The following is a 27,469-nucleotide window of genomic DNA, read 5'->3' on the forward strand; positions in this document are numbered from 1 at the left end:
TGGGATCACAAACCTGCAAAGGTTGTGGAAAATGAACACGCAAAGATACTGTGGGACTTCCGAATCCAGACTGACAAAGTTCTGGAACACAACACACCAGACCTCACAGTTGTGGAAAAGAAAAACGTTTGGATCATTGATGTCGCCATCCCAGGTGAAAAACAACAGGAAAAACTCAGCCGCTCTCAGGACCTCAAGATTGAACTTCAAAGACTCTGGCAGAAACCAGTGCAGGTGGTCCCGGTGGTGATGGGCACACTGGGTGCCGTGCCAAAAGATCTCAGCCGGCATTTGGAAACAATAGACATTGACAAAATTACGATCTGCCAACTGCAAAAGGCCACCTTACTGGGATCTGCACGCATCATCCAAAAATACATCACACAGTCCTAGACACTTGGGAAGTGTTCGACTTGTGGTTTTGTGAAACGAAATCCAGCATATCTATCTTGTTTGCTGTGTCATACAACGTCGTTGTGTCAATAATAACAACAACAACAACAACAACAACAATAATAATAATAATAGACAGAGTTTTGGAGCACAATACTCCTGACCACACGATCGTGTTAAAAAACAAAGTAAGTAGTAAGTAAAAGTTTATTTGTATACTGCCCTCTCTCCCGAAAGGGACTCAGGGCGGTTTCCAATATAAAATCAGCAAAAAACAAAGTATGGATTGTTGATGTTGCAATCCCAGGTGACATCAGGATTGAAGAGAAACAACTGGAAAAGCTGACACGATATGAGGATTTAAAGATCGAGCTGCAAAGACTCTGGCACAAGCCAGTCAAGGGGGTCCCAGTGGTGATGGGCACACTGGACGCAGGGCCTCAAGATCTTGGCCTGCACTTAAACACAATCGGCGCGGACAAAATCCCCCCCTGCCAGCTGCAGAAGGAAGGACACCTGACTGGGATCTGCACACATCATCACACAGTCCTAGACACTTGGGAAGGATCCAAAGTGGGATCCGATACAACAGCCCGCAGAGTGTCTGCTGTGGACTCATCTTGTTGTGTTTCTAATAATAATAATAATAATAATAATATCCTCAAAACACAGCAGACAAAGAATCAGTACAAGAAAACCGCACTACAAACTAGAGCTGACAGCCGGCACAACAAAACATTGCATGGAAAGTTCCTTGACAAAACTGAAGGAAAAGCTGATCAGGAGAAGACCTGGCTCTGGCTCACAAATGGGACCCTGAAGAAGGAGACAGAAGGCCTACAGAAGGTAGATCCACAGCTAAAATAGTCAATAAAGTGCATTATCATCCACATATCTGAACCATCCAGTTGGCTTTTTTGGTGCTGTTTCTAGGGCTTGTTTTTCAATGTGTTCCAGATAGAAATTTGCTACTACTGGGCTGAGAGGGCTCCCCATTGCCACTCCATTTTTCTGTTCATAGAAACCATTGTCCCACTGAAAGTAGCTAGTGGTGAGGCAATGGCTTTATGACTTTCCGATCATTGGCTCGGAAAAAAGGCCCCAACCCAACTCTTTTTGGCCAAGAGGATTTCCTGAATCTGTTGTGTGCGGAAAACCACAATTAATCGGGAAGGAGAAAACACAACACACACACAAATGTGCAAGAATCCCCTTTGGCTTAATTACTCTCATTATTAGCATATTTCAGGCTAATCAGCCAGCACTTTCAAGGGTGCCCTGTAGAGTTTCCTTGAGTATTATGGGATAGGACATGAAAGGCAAAGAGATTTTTCTCCTCCCCTCCTTCCCACCATCCCTTCCTCGCCATTTTTGTCTTTCCTTCCTTCGGTCCATCCGCTCTTCTCTTTCCCTTTCTTCCTTCCTTCTCTTCCTTCCCAATCCATGATTTTAACAATTTATTTGTATGTGGTTTTTTATGACTTGCTTTTATTGTCTGATTGATTGGTTTTATTGTTTTGTTTTTATATTGTTCTGTTCGGGCTTGGCCCCATGTAAGCCGCCCCGAGTCCCTTCGGTGAGATGGGGCGGGGTATAAAAATAAAGTTGTTATTATTATTATTATTATTATTATTATTATTATTATTATTATTATTATATTGTTATGTCTGGGCATGGCCCCATGTAAGCCGCCCCGAGTCCCTTCGGGGAGATGGGGCGGGATATAAGAATAAAATTATATTATTATTATTATTATTATTATTATTATTATTATTATTATTATTATTATTTCTCTCCCGTCCTTGTCATCTCAGCCTTCCTTCCTTCCTTCTGGCCGTCCTTCTCTTTCCCTTTCTCTTTTCCCTGGATTTTCATGGGAGTTTGTACTGGAGTTTAGTCCATAAACTTTGATGGAGTTTATTTATTATTTATTCACAACATTTATACCCCGCCCTTCTCACCCGAGGGGACTCAGGGCGGCTTACGGAAATTGGCAAAATTTAATGCCCAAAAGTGCAATCATAAAAGCAAACAATACATAAAAAGGTAAAGGTTTCCCCTGATGTTAAGTCCAGTCATGTCTGACTCTTAAAATCCATTAATAACATTGTTAAAATATATTATAAAACCTTAAAAACATATATACAGTAGAGTCTCGCTAATAATAATAATAATAATAATAATAATAATAATAATAATAATAATAACAACTTTATTTTTATACCCCGCCCCATCTCCCCGAAGGGACTCGGGGCGGCTTACATGGGGCCTTGCCTGATAAAACAATCAAATATCAATGACACAGCAATAAAACAATTATCCCAATAAAAACATCAATATCAGTAAAAACAATCATTAAAACGGGCCGGTAGAACGTTGGATAAGCGAATATGTTGGATAATAAGGAGAGATTAAGGAGAAGCCTATTAAACATCAAATTAGGTTATGATTTTACAAATTAAGCACCAAAACATCATGTTAGACAACAAATTTGACAGAAAAAGTAGTTCAATATGCAGTCATGCTATGTTGTCATTACTGTATTTACGAATTTAGCACCAAAATATCACCATGCATTGAAAACATTGACTACAAAAATGGCTTGGATAATCCAGAGGCTTGGATAAGTGAGACTCTACTGTATTTACAAAGTTTTACTGTAAGCAGCAGTAATCAACACAAACAGACTTGCAGACGACAGACGAACACAGGACTGCTCTGTTCTCCAACAGAACTTGACTCGAACTCTAGGCAGACAGAACTCAAATGAACTGATGCAATCGTTATGCACAAACACTTGTGTCTGGAAACTCCCTAGTTCCAGCCACACATCAAGGACATCACAGCTTCTTGGCAATTAACTCTTTCAATACTATGCTACATTCTGGATGATGCAATCAGCTGCAATACAAGCATGGCACAAATTGCATTTAAACACTATCAATACACAAATCCCACATTAACATCTTCCAACTCTAGAATTCTACGATGGATGGATGGATCATAGAGTTGGAAGAGGCCACATGGGCCATGGAGTCCAACCCCCGTTGACCGCCGGAGGTCCCGAGTGAACGTCTTCTTGGGAAGCGTCAGGCTCCTCAGAAGAGCCTTGGGGGGTCTCTGATTCTGGTTGTTTTGGCAGTTCTTGGCAGCCCCCTCCTTCCTTGAGATGACACTTCAAAGCCCGGATTGAGCGAGCGAGCGAGCGGCGGGAGGCAGGCAGGCGCCCTGGGAAGATGACAGCCTCAAAGGCAGCGAGCGGCTCCTCCGGTCCGGACTCCAGCCGGGAAGGCACGGGGGGGGGGGGGAGGGGGCCTTGACACTCACACTCAGTGCTATCGATCTGCGCAAGTGGGGTCCCCTCCTGAATGGCTGCCTCTCACGAGACCCTCAAAAAAAGGCCTGAGCAGGCTGGGCCCACTCCAAGCAGGATTCTCCTGGGTTTCAGTCCAAACTTCCATGGAGTTTGCTCTGGGACTTAGTCCGAACTTTCATGGAGTTTAGTCCAAACTTTGATGGTTTTTATTCTGGATTTCAGTCCAAACCTTGACGGAGTTTGCTCGGGGTTTCAGTGCACACTTTCATGGCGTTTGGACTGGACTTTAGTTCAAACTTTCATGGAGTTTGCTCTGGGGCTTAGTCCGAACTTTCATGGAGTTTAGTCCAAACTTTGATGGTTTTTATTCTGGGTTTCAGTCCAAACCTTGGTGGAGTTTGCTCGTGGTTTCAGTGCACACTTTCATGGAGTTTGGACTGGACTTTAGTTCAAACTTTCATGGAGTTTGCTCTGGGACTTAGTCTGAACTTTCATGGAGTTTAGTCCAAACTTTCATGGTTTTTATTCTGGGTTTCAGTCCAAACCTTGGTGGAGTTTGCTCGGGGTTTCAGTGCTCACTTTCATGGAGTTTGGACTGGACTTTAGTTCAAACTTTCATGGAGTTTGCTCTGGGACTTAGTCTGAACTTTCATGGAGTTTAGTCCAAACTTTCATGGTTTTTATTCTGGGTTTCAGTCCAAACCTTGGTGGAGTTTGCTCGGGGTTTCAGTGCTCACTTTCATGGAGTTTGGACTGGACTTTAGTTCAATCTTTCATGGAGTTTAGTCCAAACTTTGATGGTTTTTATTCTGGATTTCAGTCCAAACCTTAATGGAGTTTGCTCGGGGTTTCAGTGCACACTTTCATGGAGTTTGGACTGGACTTTAGTTCAAACTTTCATGGAGTTTAATTTGACCTTTCATGGAGTTTGTCCTTGATTTTAACTCAGACTTTGATGGACTTTGCTCTGGGTTTCAGTGCACACTTTCATGGAGTTTGGACTGGACTTTAGTTCAAACTTTCATGGAGTTTAGTTTGACCTTTCATGGAGTTTGTCCTTGATTTTAACTCCGATGGAGTTTGCTCTGGGTTTCAGTCCAACTTTGATGGAGTTTGCTCTTTTTTTTCAATCCAAACTTTGATGAAGTTTGCTGTGGATTTCAGTCCAAATTTTGATAGAGTTTCCTCAGGAGTTTGATGGCGCTTGTCCTGGGTTTCGGTCCCAACTTTGATGGAGTTTGCTGTGGATTTCAATCCGAATTTTGATAGAGTTTCCTCAGGAGTTTGATGGAGTTTGCTCTGGGTTTCAGTCCAACTTTGATAGAGTTTGCTATTTTTTCAGTCCAAACTTTGACGAAGTTTGCTGTGGATTTCAGTCCGAATTTTGATAGAGTTTCCTCAGGAGTTTGATGGAGTTTGTCCTGGGTTTCAGTCCAACTTTGCTGGAGTTTGTCCTGGGTTTCAGTTCAAACTTTGATGGAGTTTGCTCTTCATTTCAGTTCAAGCTTCAGTCAAATTGGTCCTGGGCTCTCAGGATGGGAGCAAGAACACCCCATATAAAAAGGGAATCCCGCTTTCCAGTTTCTGCAGGGACTGAATGTCTGTTTCCGGACGAAGCATGGGCTGCATGGGACTCAGTTTCTTCCTCTCTCTTTCCAGGAAATCCCCGAAGATCTGTGGGCCCAGCTGCTGGAGGAGCGCCTGAAGCTCCCGGACTGCCTCCACAACGTGAGTGAAAATTTTGGAAAATGTTCTGTTCCTGGCTTGAAAGTGTTATTGCCGGTTTAATTGTATGGTCCTTACTTTGAAAGGGGTTGCTCTATTTCAGAAACATCATTGTTTTTGTGGCCGAATGGGTTGAGAGTCGATGATGCAATGATGGGATAGTTATTGAAAGACTAGAGAGAGCAAAATGTGCTATAGCAGGTTGGCCCCCCAAGACAAAAGTTGTGCAAGTTTGTGCAGTTTCATAAACTTTGTGCATGTTTTGATGATAGAACCAATTAGGAAATGACAGTGGTGACCCAGGAACACCAGCCAATACGTGACACGGCTTTATGGGGATGATCCTGGGTTTTGAACATTCAGGAGACTGAGCATTGGCGCGAATGGGAAGACGAGGCAGGATCAAAGCGGGAATGTTGTTCCTTTGCCTGCGGCAGGCAAGCGCGGATCGAGCGCCAAGCAGGCACCAAAGCTGAGACAAGCCGCAAACAAGGGAAGCCCTCTCTGCCAATTACGGTTCTCTCCGGCTTAGCGCTGATGAAGGGCAAGCGCTGTTTTGCTAAACGCCTGCCTGCGGTCATGATTGGCGAGGAGCTTTGCTGCTTGCCTTCAGAAAAGCTTTGACCACCCACAGCAAGGCCCACACCCTCTTCTTGGCCAGTCTGGGGCCGTGGAAAAGATCTTAGTCTTAATGGACCACGGCCTGGACAGGAGCCAAGAGTGTGATGCAGCGCTGGAAAAGGCCAATGTGATCCCAGGCTGCATTCAAAGGAGTCAAGTGTCTAGACCAGGCATGGGCAAACTTCAGCCTTCCCTCCAGGTGTTTTGGACTTCAACTCCCACAATTCCTAACAGCCGGTATGGTGGGAGTTGAAGTCCAAAGCACCTGCTTTGGACTTCAAAGATAGATAGATAGATAGATAGATAGATAGATAGATAGATAGATAGAGATAGCCCTTGGTGTCTCTTCCAACTCCAGGATTACATGATAGAGAGATAGATAAATAGATACGTAGGTAGAGGTGGTCTACTATCTAACTACCTGCCTATCTGTCTATCTATCTATCTATCTATCTATCTATCTATCTATCTATCTATCTAATCACATATAGATCTAATCACAGCGAAGGGAAACCAAACTCTCCAGAGGTTCCCAAGGGAATCTCCTATCCATTATCCCCTCGAGATGCCAAACGTTGACTCCTTCGCAGCCCTTGTTTTTCTGATCTCTGGCGATGCAGAAACTCCCTTCTGTTGAACCCTTCTGTTAAGTTTTTATGGTAGATAGATAGATAGATAGATAGTGCCCTCAGGGTCTCTTCCAACTCCAGGATTACATGATAGAGAGATTGAGAGATAGATAAATAGATAGGTAGAGGTAGTTTACTGTCTCTCTGTCTGTTTGTCTATCATAGAATCTTAAGAGTCACTTCCAGCTCTTAGATAGTAGATAGATATCACCCTTGGTTTCTCTTCCGACTCTAGGATTGCATGGGGGGAGGTAGTCATTGGTGTCTCTTCCAACTCTTAAGTTTTTATGGTAGGTAGGTAGGTAGTGCCTTCGGGGTCTCGTCCGACTCTAGGATTGCATGAGATAGATAGATAGATAGAGAGAGAGAGAGAGAGAGAGAGAGAGAGAGAGAGACTTTTATGGAACTTAGATCTAATCACAGTGAAGGGAAACCAAACTCCCCAGAGGTTCCCAAGGGAATCTCCTATCCATGATCCCCTCGAGATGCCAAACGCTGACTCCTTCGGAGCCCTTGTTTTTCTGATCTCTGGCAATGCAGAAACTCCCTTCTGTTAAAGGATACATTCCCTGGGGAACTCGGGACATCTGGTTCTACCACGGGAGTAGTGTTTTCAGTATCTCTCCCAATTAAGGAAGCATCCACAGCTGGGCTCTGTAATTGGAAGGAGCTCTGCGAATTAGGTAAAAAGTCAGAATAAGCTTCATCCTGGTCAAAGTTCATTTCTGAATCAGGTTCAGAACCCAAAGGTGGCTGGGGCATGACAGATAGAGAGACTGAGAGATAGATAAATAGGTAGGTGGAGGTATTCTACTGTCTCTCTGTCTGTTTGTCTATCATAGAATCCTAAGAGTCACTTCCAACTCTTAGTAGATAGATAGATCCCTTTGCCCTCTTTCTGTCTCTTGTCCCAAACGACCCCGAAACCCGCACCGTTTACCCTTGTGCGTCCCTTCTGCCCCGCCCCCCGCCCCGTCCTTCATGTAGGCCTATTTACATCAACGGCAGAGCCTTTGAAGGTGTGTTTATGTAACATGGCATGAATTAGTAAAGATGCTTAAAAATACAGTTAATGCATATTTAACGAAAAGGTATGTTAATCACGGAGGGGAGTGTGTGTGTGGGGGGGGGGGGAGGACTGGGAAGGAAGGTTTATATATATCTGTGGGAAGTCCAGGGTGAGGGAAGAACTCTTGTCAGTTGGAGGACAGTGTGAATGTTGTAGTTAATCAGGGTTGTTGTATGTATTCCGGGCTGTATGGCCATGTTCTGGAAGTATTCTCTCCTGACATTTCGCCCACATCTATGGCAGGCATCCTCATGGGTTGTGAGGTATGGAGAAACTCAGCAAGGAAGGTTTATATATATCTGTGGGAAGTCCAGGGTGAGAGAAGAACTCTTTGTCAGTTGGAGGCCAGTGTGAATGTTGTAGTTAATCAAGGTTGTTGTATGTATTTTGGGCTGTCTGGCCATGTTCCAGAAGTATTCTCTCCTGACGTTTCACCCACATCTATGGCAGACATCCTCAGAGGTTGTGAGGAATATATCTCCATGTTCCAGAAGTATTCTCTCCTGACGTTTCGCCCACATCTATCACCCTAATTTGCATTGAATGGCTTCATCTCCTGGCTACTTTCTGCCTGGGGGCATCCTTTGTTAGCTGCCCCTAGTTCCCATGTCTCAGAGTGTTGCTCCTTATTTACTGTTCTGATTTTTGAGTTTTTTTAATACTGGGAGCCACTCCAACAACTATCATGTCGGACAACACAGAGAAGCCACTGAAATCCACAAGCATGTGGACAACTTCAACGGAAAGGAGGAAACCATGAAAATGAACAAAATCTGGCTCCCAGTATTAAAAAACTCTAAAATCAGAACAGTAAATAAGAAGCATAACTACAACATTCACACTGGCCTCTAACTGACAAAGAGTTCTTCTCTCACCCTGGACTTCCCACATATATATATATAAACATTCCTTGCTGAGTTTTTCCATGCCTCACAACCTCTGAGGATGCCTGCCATAGATGTGGGCGAAACGTCAGGAGAGAATGCTTCTGGAACATGGCCACACAGCCCGAAAGACATACAACAACCCATGAGCCAAGTTGCCAGAAGCCTCCTTTGCTTTCAAATTGTTTTGATTGGAAGGGGGGGGGGGAAAGGGGGGGGAGAGAGAGACTTGAAGGGGAAGCCTTAATGACTGGAAAGCGGTTGTCAGTTTGCCTGTACAAAACACCGCGCTCCTTAATCCATAATTTATCCCCTCATTTTGAATGTGCAAAGTAGGAAATTAAACTTTTTGCATTGCAAATCACTTGCACTTGAATGATTTGGGTCTGCGCCTCATTTCTCGCCGAGCTCTTGAAAGCCGAGCTGCTTCAGTAATTTATCTGTTTATTTATCTCTCCTGCCGTCTCCTCCCCACCAAAGGCGAGATCTTCTTCTCCCAATGGTCCCCGCTATCTGGTGCACTTGGCTGGCATTTGCATAAATGTATATAAGTCTGTGCAGAAATTAGACAGTCCAGATCTTAGGCATTTCAAAAATGAAGGCCTCCTCCGCCGTTCCAGGAAGCTTAGCCGTAGGATTTGGCACCGCAAAGGGCCGGCTAATGAATAGGAACACATGGCTTTCAGCCTCTGCTTTGAGTCATAATAATAAACATGACAAACACAAACATAATAATAATAATAATGATAATAATAATAATAATAATAATAATAATAATAATAATAATAATCAGAAACTCCTCAAAACACAGCAGACAAAGAATCAGTACAAGAAAACTGCACTACAAACTAGAGCTGACAGCTGGCACTGATATCAGCATGGAGTTTGGTTTGGACAAATGTTCGACAGTGGCATTGAAGAAAGGAAAAATCATTGAAAGTGAGGGCATAAATATGCCCAATGGCCAAACAATAAAGTGTCACCAGCCAGAGGCCTATAAATATCTGGGCATATTACAGCTGGACAACATCAAGCATGAACATGTGAAGACTGTGGTCAGCAAAGAATACACACAAAGGGTCAGAAAAATTCTCAAAAGCAAGCTCAATGGAGGCAACAGCATCAAGGCCATAAACACCTGGGCCATACCTGTCATAAGATATACTGCTGGCATTATAAATTGGACACAGGTGGAACTGGACAATTTGGACAGAAAAACAAGAAAACTCATGACCATTCATCATTCCCTGCACCCTCGCAGTGATGTTGACCGGCTATATCTGCCTAGAAGATCAGGGGGCAGAGGACTCTTACAAGTCAAACAAGCAGTCAAGAAGAAGAACATGCCCTGGCAGAAGATGTAAAGCAAAGTGAAGAACCTGCTTTGATTGAAGTCAAAAATCAGAAACTCCTCAAAGCACAGCAGACAAAAAACCAGTACAAGAAAACCGCACTACAAACTAGTGCTGACAGCTGGCACAACAAAACATTGCATTTTCACATGTTCATGCTTAATGTTGTCCACATGCCGGACAACATTATTATTACTATTATTATTATTATTATTATTATTATTATTATTATTATTACATGCCCTGGCAGAATATGTAAAGCAAAGTGAAGAACCTGCTTTAATTGAAGTCAAAAATCAGAAACTCCTCAAAGCACAGCAGACAAAGAATCAGTACAAGAAAACTGCGCTACAAACTAGAGCTGACAGCTGGCACAACAAAACATTGCATGGAAAGTTCCTTGACAAAATTGAAGGAAAAGCTGACAAGGAGAAGACCTGCCTTCTAACTGGCAGCAATTGGATAAAAACAATTATTCCTTCTCCCTCTATTTAGGACTTTATTTTTGTTTTCTTTTTGTTGTATGAACGTAGAGGCATGGATGAGGGGTTGTGCTGCCAAGTTTAGTGTTTCTGGGATGTGTAGTTTTGTTGTTTTGTCCTAGGCCGAAATTTCATTACCCTTTTATATATATAGATATAGTGTCACTGTATATTTTATTATTATTATTATTACATTTATATCCCACTTTTCCCTCCCTCCCAAGAGGCCCAGTCGCATGCCAGCTTGTGGAGCACATCGTGGGTCACGCCAGCCATGGTTCAGTGAGAGCGGGTGCCCATAAAACATCCTTAAAGGGAAAGGCTCCTCCTCTGGGTGTAAACAAAGGGGGACCAAGGGCCGTGGGTTCTGCTTCTCCAGATTTCTGATCATGGTTTGTTCCCTGCCGTTTGGGGGAGAAGCCTGAATCAATGGCAGAGGTCTCTCCTCCGCCAGCTGTGGGTTTTTTCATGTCTCCTGGCGGCCTCGTTCCAGGGCATTAATGGCCTGCTTTCGGGGTTTTATTTCTTGGGGCCATGCCATCCAACGCCTTCTAGGTCTATATCTATATCAGGATCCTAGAATTGGAAAGGGCACCTAGAGGCCATCCAGTCCATCCCCTTCTCTCTCTCTCTCTATCTATCTATCTATCTATTTATGTGCCCGGCCACGCGTTGCTGTGGCTAATGGGAATCATTTGTTGTCCAGGTGGAATAGCAGTGAATAGCCTTGCAGCCTCAAAGCCTGGCCAGTTCCAATCAGATAATTATAGGCAACAAGCTGTGCCCGGCCACGCGTTGCTGTGGCAGAGTGGTGGTGGTATTGGTTAAAAATGGTTGTGTAATTTTTATTTGACGTTACAGTAGAGTCTCACTTATCCAAGCTAAACGGGCTGGCAGAAGCTTGGATAAGTGAATATCTTGGATAACAAGGAGAGATTAAGGAAAAGCCTATTAAACATCAAATTAAGTTATGATTTTACAAATTAAGCGCCAAAACTTCATGTTATACAACAAATTTGACAGAAAAAGTAGTTCAATACGCGGTAATGTTATTACTGTATTTATGGATTTAGCACCAAAATATCACGATATATTGAAAACATTGACGACAAAAATGGCTTGGATTATCCAGAGGCTTGGATAAGTGAGACTCCACTGTATTTGTATTTTTTTAATTAATTTTATTGTAGGTTATCTTTTTATTTATTATATTTTATTATTTTCTTGTATTATTTTGAGTTATTTTCTGATATTATAGTATTTTATTGTATTAATTTTTTAGTGTTTATAATTATTTTTTAGTGTTTTTTATTATTTTTTATTGGGTTGCTAGGAGACCAAGTTGGAGGAGCTTAGCCTTCTAACTGGCAGCAGTTGGATAAAAGCAATTATTCCTCTCTCTCTAATTAGGACTTTATTTTTCTTTTCTTTTTGTTGTATCAACCTAGAGCCATGGATGATGAGTTGTGTTGTTTTGTGGGTCGGCGTGATGCCATCACTCTTTTATATATATAGATGTCTGGGCATGGCCCCATGTAAGCCGCCCTGAGTCCCATCGGGGAGATGGGGCGGGGTCTAAGAATAAAGTTGTGTTGTTTTGTGGGTCGCCGTGATGCCATCACTCTTTTATATATATAGACTAGCTGTGCCCAGCCACGCGTTGCTGTGGCAAAGTGGTGGTGGTATTGGTTAAAAGTTGTTGTGGAATTTTTATTTGACGTTATTTGTATTTTTTAAATTAATTTTATTGTAACTTACCTTTTTATTTATTATATTTTATTATTTTGTTGTATTATTTTTAGTTATTTTGTTATAGTATTTTATTGTATTAATTTTTTGGTGTTTTTAATTATTTTTATTGTATTATTTGTATTTATTTTATTTTTTATTCTTTTATTAACACTGGGCTGAGTGGGTTGCTAGGAGACCAAGTGGGCGGAGCTTAGCCTTCTAAGTGGCAGCAATTGGATAAAAACAATTATTGCTCTCCCTCTAAGTAGGACTTTATTTTTCTTTTCTTTTTGTTGTATCAACCTAGAGGCATGGATGATGGGTTGTGTTGTCAAATTTCGAGGTTGGGGGGCCTGTCGTTTTGTTGTTTTGTGGGTCGCCGTGATGCCATCACTCTTTTATATATATATAGATGTCTGGGCATGGCCCCATGTAAGCCGCCCCGAGTCCCTTCGGGGAGATGGGGCGGGGTATAAGAATAAAGTTATTATTAAATTACATTAAGATTTTACAAACTAAGCACCAAAACATCATGTTTTAGAACAAATCAAGAGAAAAAGCAGTCTCGTGTATGTTTTGCGCCCCAAGCGACCGAACGGTTGGGCCGGCTCCGCATGGGGGTGACCCTGTGGCCCCACACACGGGTGGCGCATGTCAGCCCCCGTCCTGATGAGGCTTTGATGGCTTGCTGGCCTCCTTCCTCTCCCGCTCTGCTCCTTCCCTCCATCCTTTTCTCCTCCTCCTTCTCGTTCTTCTTCTTCTAATCCTGCGACATCTGCTTGGGCTTGTCCTGCCTGTGATCCTCCGCCCGGCACAGCTGTTTGCGGCCACCCGCCGAAGGCCTTCTGGGGAATGTCTTGGGGGCCCGTTTGATGTGGATGAAACGCCCGCCAGTCAAGACGCACCAAGCCGCCCCGGAATACCAGGCTGGCAGAGCATCCCGTCATGCTAATGAGGGGCTCCGAGGGGGCAGACACGGGGGTGGGCGGGGTGACCCATATAAGATCACCATTTCAAGGGGGAGCGGGGGGGGGGGGGGCTCATTTATAATGTATGGCGGCCAGACTCCCGCCCATTAATTGCCAACAACTTGGATCTCCAGCCACTGCCTGCCTTCCCTCTCCTTGGCCAGGAGCTTGCAAATAACATAGCGTTCTATCACTATTATTATTGCTATTATTGTCATATAATTGGAAGGAGCCTCCAAAGGTCACCCAGTCTAACAACCTCCTGCCATAAAGGGAGGCACAGTCGAAGCCATCCCGACAGATGGCCAGCCAGCCTGTGTTGTTATTATTATTATTATTATTATTACTATTATTATTATTATTATTATTATTATTATTATTATTATTATTATTATTATTGTATGACACAGTAAACAAGATCTATATGCTGGATTTCATATCACAAAATCACAAGTCGAACACTTCCCAAGTGTCTAGGACTGTGTGATGTATTTTCGGATGATGTGCGCAGATCCCAGTCAGGTGGCCTTTTGCAGTTGGCAGATGGTGATTTTGTCAATGCCTATTGTTTCCAAATGCCGGCTGAGATCTCTTGGCACGGCACCCAGTGTGCCCATCACCACCGGGACCACCTGCACTGGTTTCTGCCAGAGTCTTTGAAGTTCAGTCTTGAGGTCCTGAGAGCGGCTGAGTTTTTCCTGTTGTTTCACCTGGGATGGCGACATCAATGATCCAAACCTTGTTCTTTTCCACAACTGTGATGTCTGGTGTGTTGTGTTCCACAACTTTGTCAGTCTGGATTCGGAAGTCCCACAGTATCTTTGCGTGCTCATTTTCCAAGACTTTTGCAGGTTTGTGATCCCACCAGTTCTTTGCTGCTGGGAGGTGGTACTTGAGGCATAAGTTCCAATGAATCATTTGGGCCACAGAGTTGTGCCTCTGTTTGTAGTCTGTCTGTGCGATTTTCTTACAGCAGCTGAGGATATGATCCATGGTTTCATCGGTTTCCTTGCACAGTCTGCATTTTGGGTCATCAGCTGATTTTTCGATCTTGGCCTGAATGGCCTTTGTCCTGATGTCTTGCTCCTGGGCTGCAAGGATCAGGCCTTCTGTCTCCTTCTTCAGGGTCCCATTCGTGAGCCAGAGCCAGGTCTTCTATTATTATTATTATTATTATTATTATTAATGGCCTTTGTCCTGATGTCTTGCTCCTGGGCTGCAAGGATCAGGCCTTCTGTCTCCTTCTTCAGGGTCCCATTTGTGAGCCAGAGCCAGGTCTTCTATTATTATTATTATTATTATTATTAATGGCCTTTGTCCTGATGTCTTGCTCCTGGGCTGCAAGGATCAGGCCTTCTGTCTCCTTCTTCAGGGTCCCATTCGTGAGCCAGAGCCAGGTCTTCTATTATTATTATTATTATTATTATTATTATTATTATTATTATTATTAATTGCCTTTGTCCTGATGTCTTGCTCCTGGGCTGCAAGGATCAGGCCTTCTGTCTCCTTCTTCAGGGTCCCATTCGTGAGCCAGAGCCAGGTCTTCTATTATTATTATTATTATTATTATTATTATTATTATTATTATTATTAATTGCCTTTGTCCTGATGTCTTGCTCCTGGGCTGCAAGGATCAGGCCTTCTGTCTCCTTCTTCAGGGTCCCATTCGTGAGCCAGAGCCAGGTCTTCTCCTTGTCAGCTTTTCCTTCAGCTTTGTCAAGGAACTTTCCATGCAGTGTTTTGTTGTGCCAGCTGTCAGCTCTAATTTGTAGTGCGGTTTTCTTGTACTGGTTTTTTGTCTGCTGTGTATTATTATTATTATTATTATTATTATTATTATTATTATTATTATTATTATTATTATTGGATCCTAGAGTTGGAAGGGGTCTCCAGAGGTCATCTAGTCCTTCTGCCATAAAGGGAGACACTTATCTGATTCCTCCCGACAGATGGCCATCCAACCTCTGCAATTGTTGTTGTTGTTGTTGTTGTTGTTGTTGGAGTTGGAGGCTGGGTGACCATCTGCTGGGAGGGCTCAGATTGTGCCTTTCCCATATGGCAGAAGAAAGGGGCTGGGATGGATGTCCTTTGAGCTTTCTTTCCAACTCGGTGTTTATTTTCTCTCTCTCTTCCACATCAAGTCCCAGCAAAACAATGCCTGGCTGTTTGTCCCTGGAGCCTCTTTCGGGTTTTCTTGCAGAAATTTGCGAAAACTGGGCTAATGAGGGAGCTGCAAAGCGGAGGCGGAGGAGGCGATGGCGGTGTTTTTCCTGGATAATGAGAACGACGCTGCCGCCACCGCCGTCCTGGTTTCCTGCTTTTTTAGGGGGGAAAATAAAGCGCTTTCGGGGCCTCCGTTGAGGATGATCGAGGGCCGGGTGGAATATTTAAAACTCTTTGAACGGCATCGGGGACTGGACGCTTCTGTTGTGTTGCTCGTTCCAGCTGGGAACAAAGTTTGCTTGGTTGTTGTATGTCTTCGGGCTGTCTGGCTATGTTCCCGAAGCATTCTCTCCTGACATTTTGCCCACATCTATGGCAGGCATCCTCAGAGGTGGTGAGGAATATATCTCCATGTTCCAGAAGCATTCTCTCCTGACGTTTCGCCCACATCTATGGCAGGCATCCTCAGAGGTGGTGAGGAATGTATCTCCATGTTCCAGAAGTATTCTCTCCTGACGTTTCGCCCACATCTATGGCAGGCATCCTCAGAGGCATGGAGAAACTAGGCAAGGAAGGTTAATATATATCCGTGGAGAGTCCAGGGTGTGACAAGAGTCCTTTGTCAGGGTTGTTGTGTGTCTTTTGGGCTGTGTGGCCATGTTCCAGAAGCATTCTCTCCTGACGTTTCTCCCACATCTATGGCAGGCATCCTCAGAGGTTGTGAGGAATATATCTCCATGTTCCAGAAGCATTCTCTCCTGACGTTTCGCCCACATCTATGGCAGGCATCCTCAGAGGTGGTGAGGAATATATCTCCATGTTCCAGAAGTATTCTCTCCTGACGTTTCGCCCACATCTATGGCAGGCATCCTCAGAGGTGGTGAGGAATGTATCTCCATGTTCCAGAAGTATTCTCTCCTGACGTTTCGCCCACATCTATGGCAGGCATCCTCAGAGGCATGGAGAAACTAGGCAAGGAAGGTTAATATATATCCGTGGAGAGTCCAGGGTGTGACAAGAGTCCTTTGTCAGGGTTGTTGTGTGTCTTTTGGGCTGTGTGGCCATGTTCCAGAAGCATTCTCTCCTGACGTTTCTCCCACATCTATGGCAGGCATCCTCAGAGGTTGTGAGGCATGGAGAAACTAGGCAAGGAAGGTTGATATATATCTGTGGAGAGTCCAGTGTGTGACAAGAGTCCTTTGTCAGCATTAATGTTTCAGTTAATCACCCTAATTAGCATTGGAAAGGTTTGTCTCTTGCCTGGAGGGCATCCTTTGTTCAGAGTCATTAGCCCTCCCTCGGGCTCCTCTGCCCTCGGAGTGTTGCTTCCCATCTACTGTTTTGATTTTAGAGTTTTTTAATACTGGGAGCCAGATTGTGTTCATTTTCACGGTTTCCTCCTTTCTGTTGAAGTTGTGGATTTCAGTGGCTTCTCTGTGTCGTCTGACATGAGAGTTGTTGGAGTGGTCAAGCCTTTCTGTGTTGCTCGGGTGGCACTCTCGCCTTCCTTTAATAACGAGGAAGCCCAACTGGCCATCGTAACAAGGGCCATCGATCTCTGCGGCTCAGCCGCATCATTAGTCCCGGAGAAGATCTTGGTGTTGCTTTCCGGGCTGCCCTTTGGCTCTTTGGCTTTGCGTGGGCCCCCGGGGGGGGGGGGTCCTCTTGAATATTGCAACGAGGAAAGGGGTCTCCTTGCAACACCGAAAGAGGCCTTTGACCTTTCCCCAGGAAGTGACGGATGGCCGGCCAAGACCAGAAGGACCTCGGCCTGCTCGCCTCAATTAGGCATGCATGCAAAGCAACGGAGTCGGGCAAGCCAGGAGAAAGCTAAATAATATTCAATCATTTAAATTAAATAATATTACATATGTTAGGTAAGGTAAAAGTTTTCCCATGACGTTAAGGCCAGTCGTGACCGACTCTGGGGGTCGGTTCTCATCTCCATTTCTAAGACGAAGAGCCGGCGTTGTCCGTAGACACCTCCAAGGTCGTGTGGCCACTGGCATGACTGCATGGAGCGCCAATGCTACCTTCCCGCCGGAGCAGTACCTATTGATCTACTCACACTCTGGGGGTCGGTTCTCATCTCCATTTCTAAGCCGAAGAGCCGGCGTTTTCCGTAGACACCTCCAAGGTCATGTGGCCACTGGCATGACTGCATGGAGCGCCAATGCTACCTTCCCGCCAGAGCAGTACCTATTGATCTACTCACACTCTGGGGGTTGGTGCTCATCTCCATTTCTAAGCCCAAGAGCCGGCGTTGTCCGTAGACACCTCCAAGGTCATGTGGCCACTGGCATGACTGCATGGAGCGCCGTTACCTTCCCGCCAGAGCAGTACCTATTGATCTACTCACACTCTGGGAGTTGGTGCTCATCTCCATTTCTAAGCCCAAGAGCCGGTGTTGTCCGTAGACACCTCTAAGGTCATGTGGCCACTGGCATGACTGCATGGAGCGCCAATGCTACCTTCCCGCCAGAGCAGTACCTATTGATCTACTCACACTCTGGGGGTTGGTGCTCATCTCCATTTCTAAGCCCAAGAGCCGGCGTTGTCCGTAGACACCTCCAAGGTCATGTGGCCACTGGCATGACTGCATGGAGCGCCGTTACCTTCCCGCCAGAGCAGTACCTATTGATCTACTCACACTCTGGGAGTTGGTGCTCATCTCCATTTCTAAGCCCAAGAGCCGGTGTTGTCCGTAGACACCTCTAAGGTCATGTGGCCACTGGCATGACTGCATGGAGCGCCGTTACCTTCCCGCCAGAGCAGTACCTATTGATCTACTCACACTCTGGGGGTTGGTGCTCATCTCCATTTCTAAGCCCAAGAGCCGGTGTTGTCCGTAGACACCTCCAAGGTCATGTGGCCACTGGCATGACTGCATGGAGCGCCGTTACCTTCCCGCCAGAGCAGTACCTATTGATCTACTCACACTCTGGGAGTTGGTGCTCATCTCCATTTCTAAGCCCAAGAGCCGGTGTTGTCCGTAGACACCTCCAAGGTCATGTGGCCACTGGCATGACTGCATGGAGCGCCGTTACCTTGCCTATTGATCTACTCACATTGGCATGTTTTCGAACTGCTAAGTTGGTAGGAGCTGGGGCTAACAGCGGGTGCTCATTCCACTCCCGGGATCTGAACCTGGGACCTTTCGGTCAACAAGTTCAGCAGCTCTGCGCGTTAACACACTGCGCCACCAGAGTGTTAATATTATTTAATTTAAACGATTGAATATTACTTATGTTAAAGAAGCCCTGGTGGCTCTAGGCAGACAGAACTCGACTGAACTTATGCAATCAGTAATGCACTGACACTTGTGTCTGGATACTCCCTAGTTCCAGCCACACATCAAGGACATCACAGCTTCTTGGCAATTAACTCTTTCCACATTATGGTACATTCTGGATGATGCAATCGGTTGCAATACAAGCATGGCACAAATTGCATTTAAACACTATCCATACACAAATCCCACATTAGCAGAATCACGCTTTCAAACCAGGAACAGGGCATGTATCCCATTTTGCTGCCTAGTGTTATTGCTGCTTAAGAGTATTGAATATGAAATCTGATTGAGTGTAATAATGCCCCGTGTCCGCTCTGTGTCCTCCTCGCAGGGCTGGATCCTGGAGGGCTTCCCCGAGACCCGGGACCAGGCCCGGAGCCTGCAGGCCGCTGCCATCATCCCCCGGCACGTGGGTGAGGACCCCAGCCTCTCTGCCCTCTCTGGCCCAAGGGACTGCAAAGCCCATCACCCCAACACAGAGCCACATGGCACTTTGGGGGCAGGGTGGGGGCACCCCATATCCCACCCCGGCCCCCTTTTCCTCAGTGTTTATGATTCTTAACTAAGGAAGCGCCTCCTCGGCCTCTCCATCTTTCCCTCCCAGTCGTGCTCTACGCCCCGGACACCGTCCTGATCGAGAGGAACCTGGGGAAGAGAGTGGACCCCCACACCAAAGGTGCCTCGCTTGCCCCCGGGACCTTCCCTCAGCCCTGGGTTTGCAGCACAAGGACTTCCTTCCTTTCCTTTCCTTCTTTCCTTCCTACCTTTCCTTCTTCACTTCCTTTCCTTCCTTCTTTCCTTCCTTCTTGTTGCCAATGCTGTTTTGCACTTTATTGTCCATTTCTACCGGCACCTTCTGTTCTGGATGTTATGAATTAGTCTCCTGTTTTAATATTGGATGTTTTTTGTATGCTTCTTGCTGATTTTAACGATTGTTTTATTGCTGTTGATGTTTTACTGGTATCATTGTTTTATAGTCGTGCTATTGATATTTATTTATTTATTTATTTATTTTTTGTTTATTTATTTATTTACAGTATTTATATTCCGCCCTTCTTTCTCACCCCGAAGGGGACTCAGGGCGGATCACATTATAACACACATAGGGCAAACATTCAATGCCCATAAACACATCAAACAGAGACAGACAGACGCAGAGGCAATTTAACCTTCTCCTGAGGGGATGTTCGATTCTGGCCACAGGGGGGAGCAGCTGCTTCATCATCCACTCTGATGGCACTTCCTCATTCCAGGTCGTAAATTAGTTATTCTTGCCTCCCCACTTTTTATAAGTGGTACCTTATCTCCTACTTGATAGATGCAACTATCTTTCGGGTTGCTAGGTCAGCAACGAGCAGGGGCTATTTTTTATTTTTAATTGACGGGTGCTCACCCCGCCACGGGCTGGCCTCGAACTCATGACCTCATGGTCAGAGTGATTTAAGGCAGCTGCTCAACAGCTGCGCCACAGCCCGGCCCCAAGATATTGATTGTCTTATCGGGCTTGGCCCCATGTAAGCCGCCCCGAGTCCCTTCGGGGAGATGGGGTGGGGTATAAAAATAAAATTATTATTATTATTATTATTATTATTATTATTATTATTATTATTATTATTTCCTTCCTTCTTTCCTTTTTCCCTTCCTTCCTTCCTTCCTTTCCTTTTTTCATTCCTTCCTTTCCTTCTTCATTTCCTTCTTTCCTTTTTTCCTTCCTTCCTTCCTTCCTTCCTTCCTTCCTTCTCTTCTTTCTTTCCTTCTTTCCTTTCCTTCTTTTTTCCTTCTTCCTTTCCTTCTTCCTTTCCTTCTTTCTTTCCTTCTTCCTTTCCTTCCTTCCTTCCTTCCTTTCTTTCTTTCTTTCTTTCTTCATTTCCTTCTTTCTATCCTTCCTTTCCTTCCCTTCCCTTCCTTCTTTCCTTCTTTCTTTCCTTCTTTAATTCCTTCCTTCCTTCCTTCTCCCAAAGGGTTTTGCAGTTGAAGGTAGAGGTAATTATAGTATATAATTTTAATACCGTGTTTCCCCGAAAATAAGACAGTGTCTTATATTAATTTTTGCTTCCAAAGATGCTGTAGGTCTTATTTTCAGGGGATGTCTTATTTTTCCATGAAGAAGAATTCACATTTATTGTTGAACAAAAAAATGAACATTTATTATATACTGTACAGTAGCTGTCATCACAAACCAGCATAACCAAACAAACTGTGAATCATATCAAGACTTTCTTGTTACTACCATTATTTACATGTATAACACTCTATGGTGCATACATTTACCAATCCTGCATGCTCTGGAGTTCTGTTTGGCAGGCATGCTTCCAAACAAAAACTTTACTAGGTCTTACTTTCGGGGGAGGCCTTATATTTAGCAATTCAGCAAAACCTCTACTAGGTCTTATTTTTTGGGGATGTCTTATTTTAGGAGAAACGGTGTATGTGTGTGTGTGTGTGTGTGTGTATATATATATCTCTCTCTTTCTCCTCTCCTCTGCCTCCTTCTCCTTGCTTTCCTCCTCCTTCTCCCCCGGGCAGAGGTCTACCACACCACCTTTGACTGGCCCCCGGACAAGGCCCTGCAGGCCCGGCTGGTGCCCACCGAGGGCTCCGGGGAGATGGGCACGGCCCGCCGCCTGCTGGCCTACCACCGCAACTACTACGGGACCCTCCAGTCCTACGGGTCAACCATGAAGCTCATCAACGCCGACCAGCCCTGCGCAGACGTCCTGGCACAAGGTAGGCAAGGAGCCCAGATCCCACCATCCTGGGAGACCCCACCAAAGCCCTCCAGACAGAGGGCCAGCCCCAGAAGGAGGCCTCAGCACCCATGGAAGAGGCCTAGACTGGGGGGTCTTTTCCAACTCAAGGATTCTGGGATATCTCTCTTTCAAGCATCTATTTGCCGTATCTATCATATCTGTGACCACTCATTATGCTAGATGGCCATCTGTGGGGAGGGATTTGATTATTCCGTGGCAAAAAGGGGCTGGACTGGATGACCGTTGGGGTCTCTTCCAACTATATATCTGAACTGCATATCTTACTCATTGATAGTTGTCATATCTATGTCATATCTATCCATCTTTGGCTGGACAGCCATCTGTCGGGAGGGCTTTGATTGTGTCTTGCCTTTTGGCAGAAATTTTATTTATTTATTTATTTACAAATCAAATGTACATACAATATATAATTAGCATAGCACAATATAAGCAATTAAATTACTATATTGTACTATATAATTTTATGGTAATATTATTAGTAATATTACATTTAATATATAATATATAATTAATATTATTATATTGTATTTTTAATTAGTATAATATTGTATTACATTATAATATTATTATCAATATTATAAGTACATAAAAGGCCTGGGCTGGATGGCCTTTGGGGTCTCTTCCTATTCTAGGATTCTATATTTCTCTCAATTATATCTATCTCTTTTTCTGTCATATCTATATCTATCATCATATCTATGGTCATCTACCAAAGGCTGGATGGCCATCTGTTGGGAGGGCTTTGATTGTGTCTCTGTGGCACAAAGAGGTTGGACTGCCTGGTTCTATTTTTATTATTTTTTATTTTTTTATTATCACAAGTCGAACACTTCCCAAGTGTCTAGGACTGTGTGATGTATTTTCGGATGATGAGTCCACAACATTATTATTATTGATTTATTATTATTATTCAGAGGCTGAATGACCATCTGTTGGGAGGGCTTTGATTGTGTCTCTGTGGCACAAAGAGGTTGGACTGCCTGGTTCTATTTTTATTATTACACAGCGGCTGGATGGCTGTGTGTCGGGAGGGCTTTGATGGTGCCTGGCAGAAAGGGGCTGGGCTGGATGGCCTTGAGGGGTCTCGTCCATTGGGAAAGCCTGATTTGCATTCCTTTCTTCTTCTTCCTCTTCTTCTCCTTCTCTCCAAATTGACTCGTTCCCAACAATCTGCCAAAGGTCTTTTCCGTGTGTATTTATTTCCTCCCGTTTGGGAAAAGCCTCTCCTGACAAGTGGGCGTTAAGGTAAACAAGTGGGAAGTTTATACTTGGAACTTAACAAATTAATTACCCTTAAATTACTTAATTAAATTTAAAAGTTCACATCATCTTTCATAAACAATTCATGCCCGGGATTGTAAATAGTATGTATGCGGGCTGAATATTAATTATTATTAATTAATAATGCAGTGAGATAAATTGAATTCCGAAACGAACGGGAAACAAAATCCTCTCTAGATCTCTCTCCGAGTTGTGTTTGTTTTTTAAGCCAACGCATCAAACAGACAGATATTTTTTTTTTCTTCCTCCCAAAGAATAATTAAGACGGGGGAGACCGCCTGGGGGATCATTACTCCTAATTAACTCGGTTATTTACTGCAAATTAAGCATGGTTTGTAAGCAGGCGGCAAGGCGGCCGGCTGGGCTTGTGTTGGGGATCAGCTGGGAAGGCTGATCTGTGTAGGAAGGTGCATCGGGCTCAGTGTTCACCGCGGCATGTTGCCTGTCTGCTTCTTATTTCTGGGGACAGTCCTGAGGCACGTCGAGGCCCCCCCGCCCAGCCACGCGCCCGTCTCCCTCCGGATCCTCCTCTGCGGACCCCCCGGGGCCGGGAAGACCCTCCAGGCCGCCCTCCTCGCCCAGAAGTACGGCATCGTCAACGGTGAGCACCTCTCTGTCTGGCTTCCCAGTCTCTCCATCTATCAAACTCTCCACCTCTCCCACCCCACAAGGTTGCATTCTTTCCCTCAAACTCTTCAACATCTCCACCTTCGTAACTCCTCAACAGGTGGAATGACATAGATTGGGTGACTCTGTCTTTTGTGGCCAAATTTGGTGTGATTTGGTCCAGTGGTTTGGTTGTTTACTCCAAGGGAATGACCGGAAGCGTGCTGGGCCCATAACCAATTGTCAGAGTAATGCGCGCAGCGTAGCAGCAGGTGAATGACGTCAGTGGAGCGCAGAACGAAGGAACGTCGGAGACGATGTAAAAGTATTTACAAAATTTTACTTGACAAGACAAACAGACTTGCAGACAATGGACATAAGACTTTCAATCTAGACAAACAGCACAGATCTTCTCAGCAGGCAGAAACAGATCTCATCTGATGCAATCAGCAATGATACAAACACACTTGTAGTCTGGACACTCCTCTCTGGCTCCAGCCACATATCCAAGGTCAATACAGCTTCTTACCAAATTAACTCTTTACACACTATAGCATTTCCTGGATGATGCAATCCATGCTAGACACTAATTTCATTTAAACACTACCTATACACAAATCCCACATTAACAGTTAAGTCCAGTCATGTCTGACTCTGGAGGTTGGTGCTCATCTCCATTTCTAAGCCGAAGAGCCGGCGTTGTCCGTAGACTCCTCCAAGGTCATGTGGCCACTGGCATGACTGCATGGAGAACCAATTAGGAACCAATTAGGAAATGACATTGACCAGGGACTATGCTCTAACATTAATTATGTTACATAGTGCTCTTACTGATTATAAAAATAATATAGATAGATAGATAGAATTGTGTTGTTATTAATGATAATAATAATATAAGGTAAAGGTTTCCCCTGACGTTAAGTCCAGTCGTGACCGACTCTGGGGTCAATGCTCATCTCCATTTCTAAGCCAAAGAGCCAGCGTTGTCCGTAGACACCTCCAAGGTCATGTGGCCACTGACATGACTGCATGGAGCGCCGTTACCTTCCCGCCAGAGCAGTACCTATTGATCTACTCACCCTCTGGGGGTTGGTGCTCATCTCCATTTCTAAGCCGAAGAGCCGGCGTTGTCCGTAGACACCTCCAAGGTCATGTGGCCACTGGCAGGACTGCATGGAGCGCCGTTACCTTCCCGCCAGAGCAGTACCTATTGATCTACTCACCCTCTGGGGGTTGGTGCTCATCTCCATTTCTAAGCCGAAGAGCCGGCGTTGTCCGTAGACACCTCCAAGGTCATGTGGCCATAGGCATGACTGCATGGAGCGCCGTTACCTTCCCGCCGGAGCGGTACCTATTGATCTACTCACATTGGCATATTTTCGAACTGCTAGGCTGGCAGGAGCTGGAGCTAACAGCGGCTGCTCACAGGGTTTGAACCTGGGACCTTTCGGTCTGCAAGTTCAGCAGCTCAGCGCTTTAACTCACTTCGCCACCGGGGCTGGTATAATAGTATACTACTATACAAAATACTTGCAAAGTATCTACACAAACACAAGATGGTCGATGTACAAAGAAAATATGTCCAAATAGCATATAGTATTATTAAAGTTCCCTGTACAAAGCTCAGTTTGGCAGTACCAGACAAAACGAAAAGGAGCAACAGCTCTAACACAAAAGTTATCCAAGTTTGATATTGGTTCCAATGTACGAGGGCTATCCACAAAGTAGGTTACGTTTTGGATTTTAAAAAGGACAAAGTATTTATTTATTTATTTATTTATTTCAATATTTATATCCCGCCCATCTCACCCAGTAGGGGACTCAGGGCGGCTTACAATAAAACACATATATAAAATTGTACAATACATTGCGAATCAATTAAAAAGTTATTAAATTACATCAGACATTCATAAAACACGTATAAAATACAGATAGGCATGTTCGAGTCTAAAAGACAGGGTCTGTCAATTGAGTTCCATTGTAGTCTTGGGCATCAAGTGTTAGCAGGTGGTCATAATTATTAAATTAAATCGATTGGTTTGCATTTAATAGGTATTTATTAACACCATACATAGTTTAATATGAAGCTTTTGGGCTTCTAAAGATATCTGGATAGTCATAATTATAAACTAACATCTAGGATTATAATTCATCTAGTCCACCAAAAATCATGTCTGACGAAAAAATGTCTTGACCAGTGTTTTTACTGGGATGCAGTCTAGGGTCTCCAATCTTTACAGCTTTCATCACACTTATATAGTATAGGAGAAATCATTTACCATATGCAGCTGAAAGACACAACCCAAAACTACAATCTCACATAATCCCCATTGAAATCTAGGCATATCTCATATAGATAAATGAGTTTGAAAAGGTCTGCCCCAGTAAATTTTTGCCGCCAGAAGGGGGAAGAGCTGAGGACACGAGCGGGGAATTCGATAGATGGCCGTGGATACAATAGATACGAGAGATCAAGAGATAGATAGATAGATAGATAGATTGAGAGATGGAGGGATGATAGAATCCTAGAGTTGGAAAAGACGCTCCCAATCCCCTTCTACCAGGCAACAGGACACAATCCGATCCCTCCCGACAGAGGCCCATCCAGCCATAAGACAGATGGTTATGGATATGATAGTTACGAGAGATAGATAGATGGATGGATGATAGAATCCTAGAGTTGGAAGAGACCCTCCCAATCCCCTTCTACCAGGCAGGAGAACACAATCCGATCCCTCCCGACAGAGGCCCATCCAGCCATAAGACAGATGGTTATGGATATGATAGTTACGAGAGATAGATAGATGGATGGATGATAGAATCCTAGAGTTGGAAGAGACCCTCCCAATCCCCTTCTACCAGGCAGGAGAACACAATCCGATCCCTCCCGACAGAGGCCCATCCAGCCATAAGACAGATGGTTATGGATATGATAGTTACGAGAGATAGATAGATGGATGGATGATAGAATCCTAGAGTTGGAAGAGACCCTCCCAATCCCCTTCTACCAGGCAGGAGGACACAATCCGAGCCCTCCCGACAGAGGCCCATCCAGCCATAAGACAGATGGTTATGGATATGATAGTTACGAGAGATGGATGGATGGATGGATGATAGAATCCTAGAGTTGGAAGAGACGCTCCCAATCCCCTTCTACCAGGCAGGAGGACACAATCCGAGCCCTCCTGACAGAGGCCCATCCAGCCATAAAGCAGATGGTTATGGATATGATAGTTACGAGAGCTAGATGGATGGATGGATGATAGAATCCTAGAGTTGGAAGAGACCCTCCCAATCCCCTTCTACCAGGCAGGAGGACACAATCCGAGCCTCCCGACAGATGGCCAGCCCCCTTGTTCCTCCGACCCCGCGGCCTTCATGGCCTTCTCTCCTGAAGCCTTAACCGGGTTCCTCTTGTCTTCTCCTTCCTCCCAGTTTGCTGCGGGCAAATGATCAAGGAGGAGGTGGCCGACGGCTCCAAGCTGGGGGAACTCATGAAGCCCTACCTGGACAACGGGTGGCCAGGTAAGCGGGGGGCGGGGGGGGAGGCTCCTCCTTTCCTGTGCCTTCAGCCCCGTGGTTCTTCACTAGGAGTCATTTGCGAATGGTAGTAGCTCAGGGATGGCCTGGACTTTGATGGCTATTCGATCTATGGGTGGGGCCTAAAGGAGGCAGGGGACTACCCTTCTGACTGGCAGCCAGGGGGAGAACGGCTCTTCCTCGTCCTCTGTAATTTGGACTTTATTTTTCTAGGTTTTTTTTACTGAAAGACACAGATTGAATGACTCTGTCTTGTGTGGCCAAATTTGGTGTGATTTGGTCCAGTGGTTTTGTTGTTTACTTCATGGGAAAAACGCACATTACCCTTTTATATATACAGTAGAGTCTCACTTATCCAACGTAAACGGGCCGGCAGAACGTTGGATAAGCGAATATGTTGGATAATAAGGAGAGATTAAGGAAAAGCCTATTAAACATCAAATTAGGTTATGATTTTACAAATTAAGCACCAAAACATCATGTTAGACAACAAATTTGACAGAAAAAGTAGTTCAATACGCAGTAATGCTATGTAGTAATTACTGTATTTACGAATTTAGCACCAAAATATCACGATGTATTGAAAACATTGACTACAAAAATGCGTTGGATAATCCAGAACGTTGGATAAGCGAGTGTTGGATAA

At 44.6% G+C, this 27,469-nt stretch overlaps 1 protein-coding gene across 1 annotated transcript in view; it reads left to right on the forward strand.

The window, feature by feature from the left end:
• ak8 (adenylate kinase 8) overlaps nucleotides 1-27,469 on the forward strand; it is a 67,147-nt gene that overhangs the window by 17,164 nt on the left and 22,514 nt on the right. Inside the window, exons 5-10 of the mRNA XM_062959188.1 lie at nucleotides 5,369-5,437; nucleotides 18,957-19,038; nucleotides 19,230-19,301; nucleotides 21,152-21,352; nucleotides 23,147-23,278; nucleotides 26,719-26,808. Of these exons, the coding sequence (XP_062815258.1) occupies nucleotides 5,369-5,437; nucleotides 18,957-19,038; nucleotides 19,230-19,301; nucleotides 21,152-21,352; nucleotides 23,147-23,278; nucleotides 26,719-26,808 (646 nt within the window). The remainder of the gene's footprint in view (nucleotides 1-5,368; nucleotides 5,438-18,956; nucleotides 19,039-19,229; nucleotides 19,302-21,151; nucleotides 21,353-23,146; nucleotides 23,279-26,718; nucleotides 26,809-27,469) is intronic.

This window comes from Anolis carolinensis, unplaced genomic scaffold, assembly GCF_035594765.1.
Source record: "Anolis carolinensis isolate JA03-04 unplaced genomic scaffold, rAnoCar3.1.pri scaffold_7, whole genome shotgun sequence".
NCBI classification, from domain to species: Eukaryota; Metazoa; Chordata; class Lepidosauria; order Squamata; family Dactyloidae; genus Anolis; species Anolis carolinensis.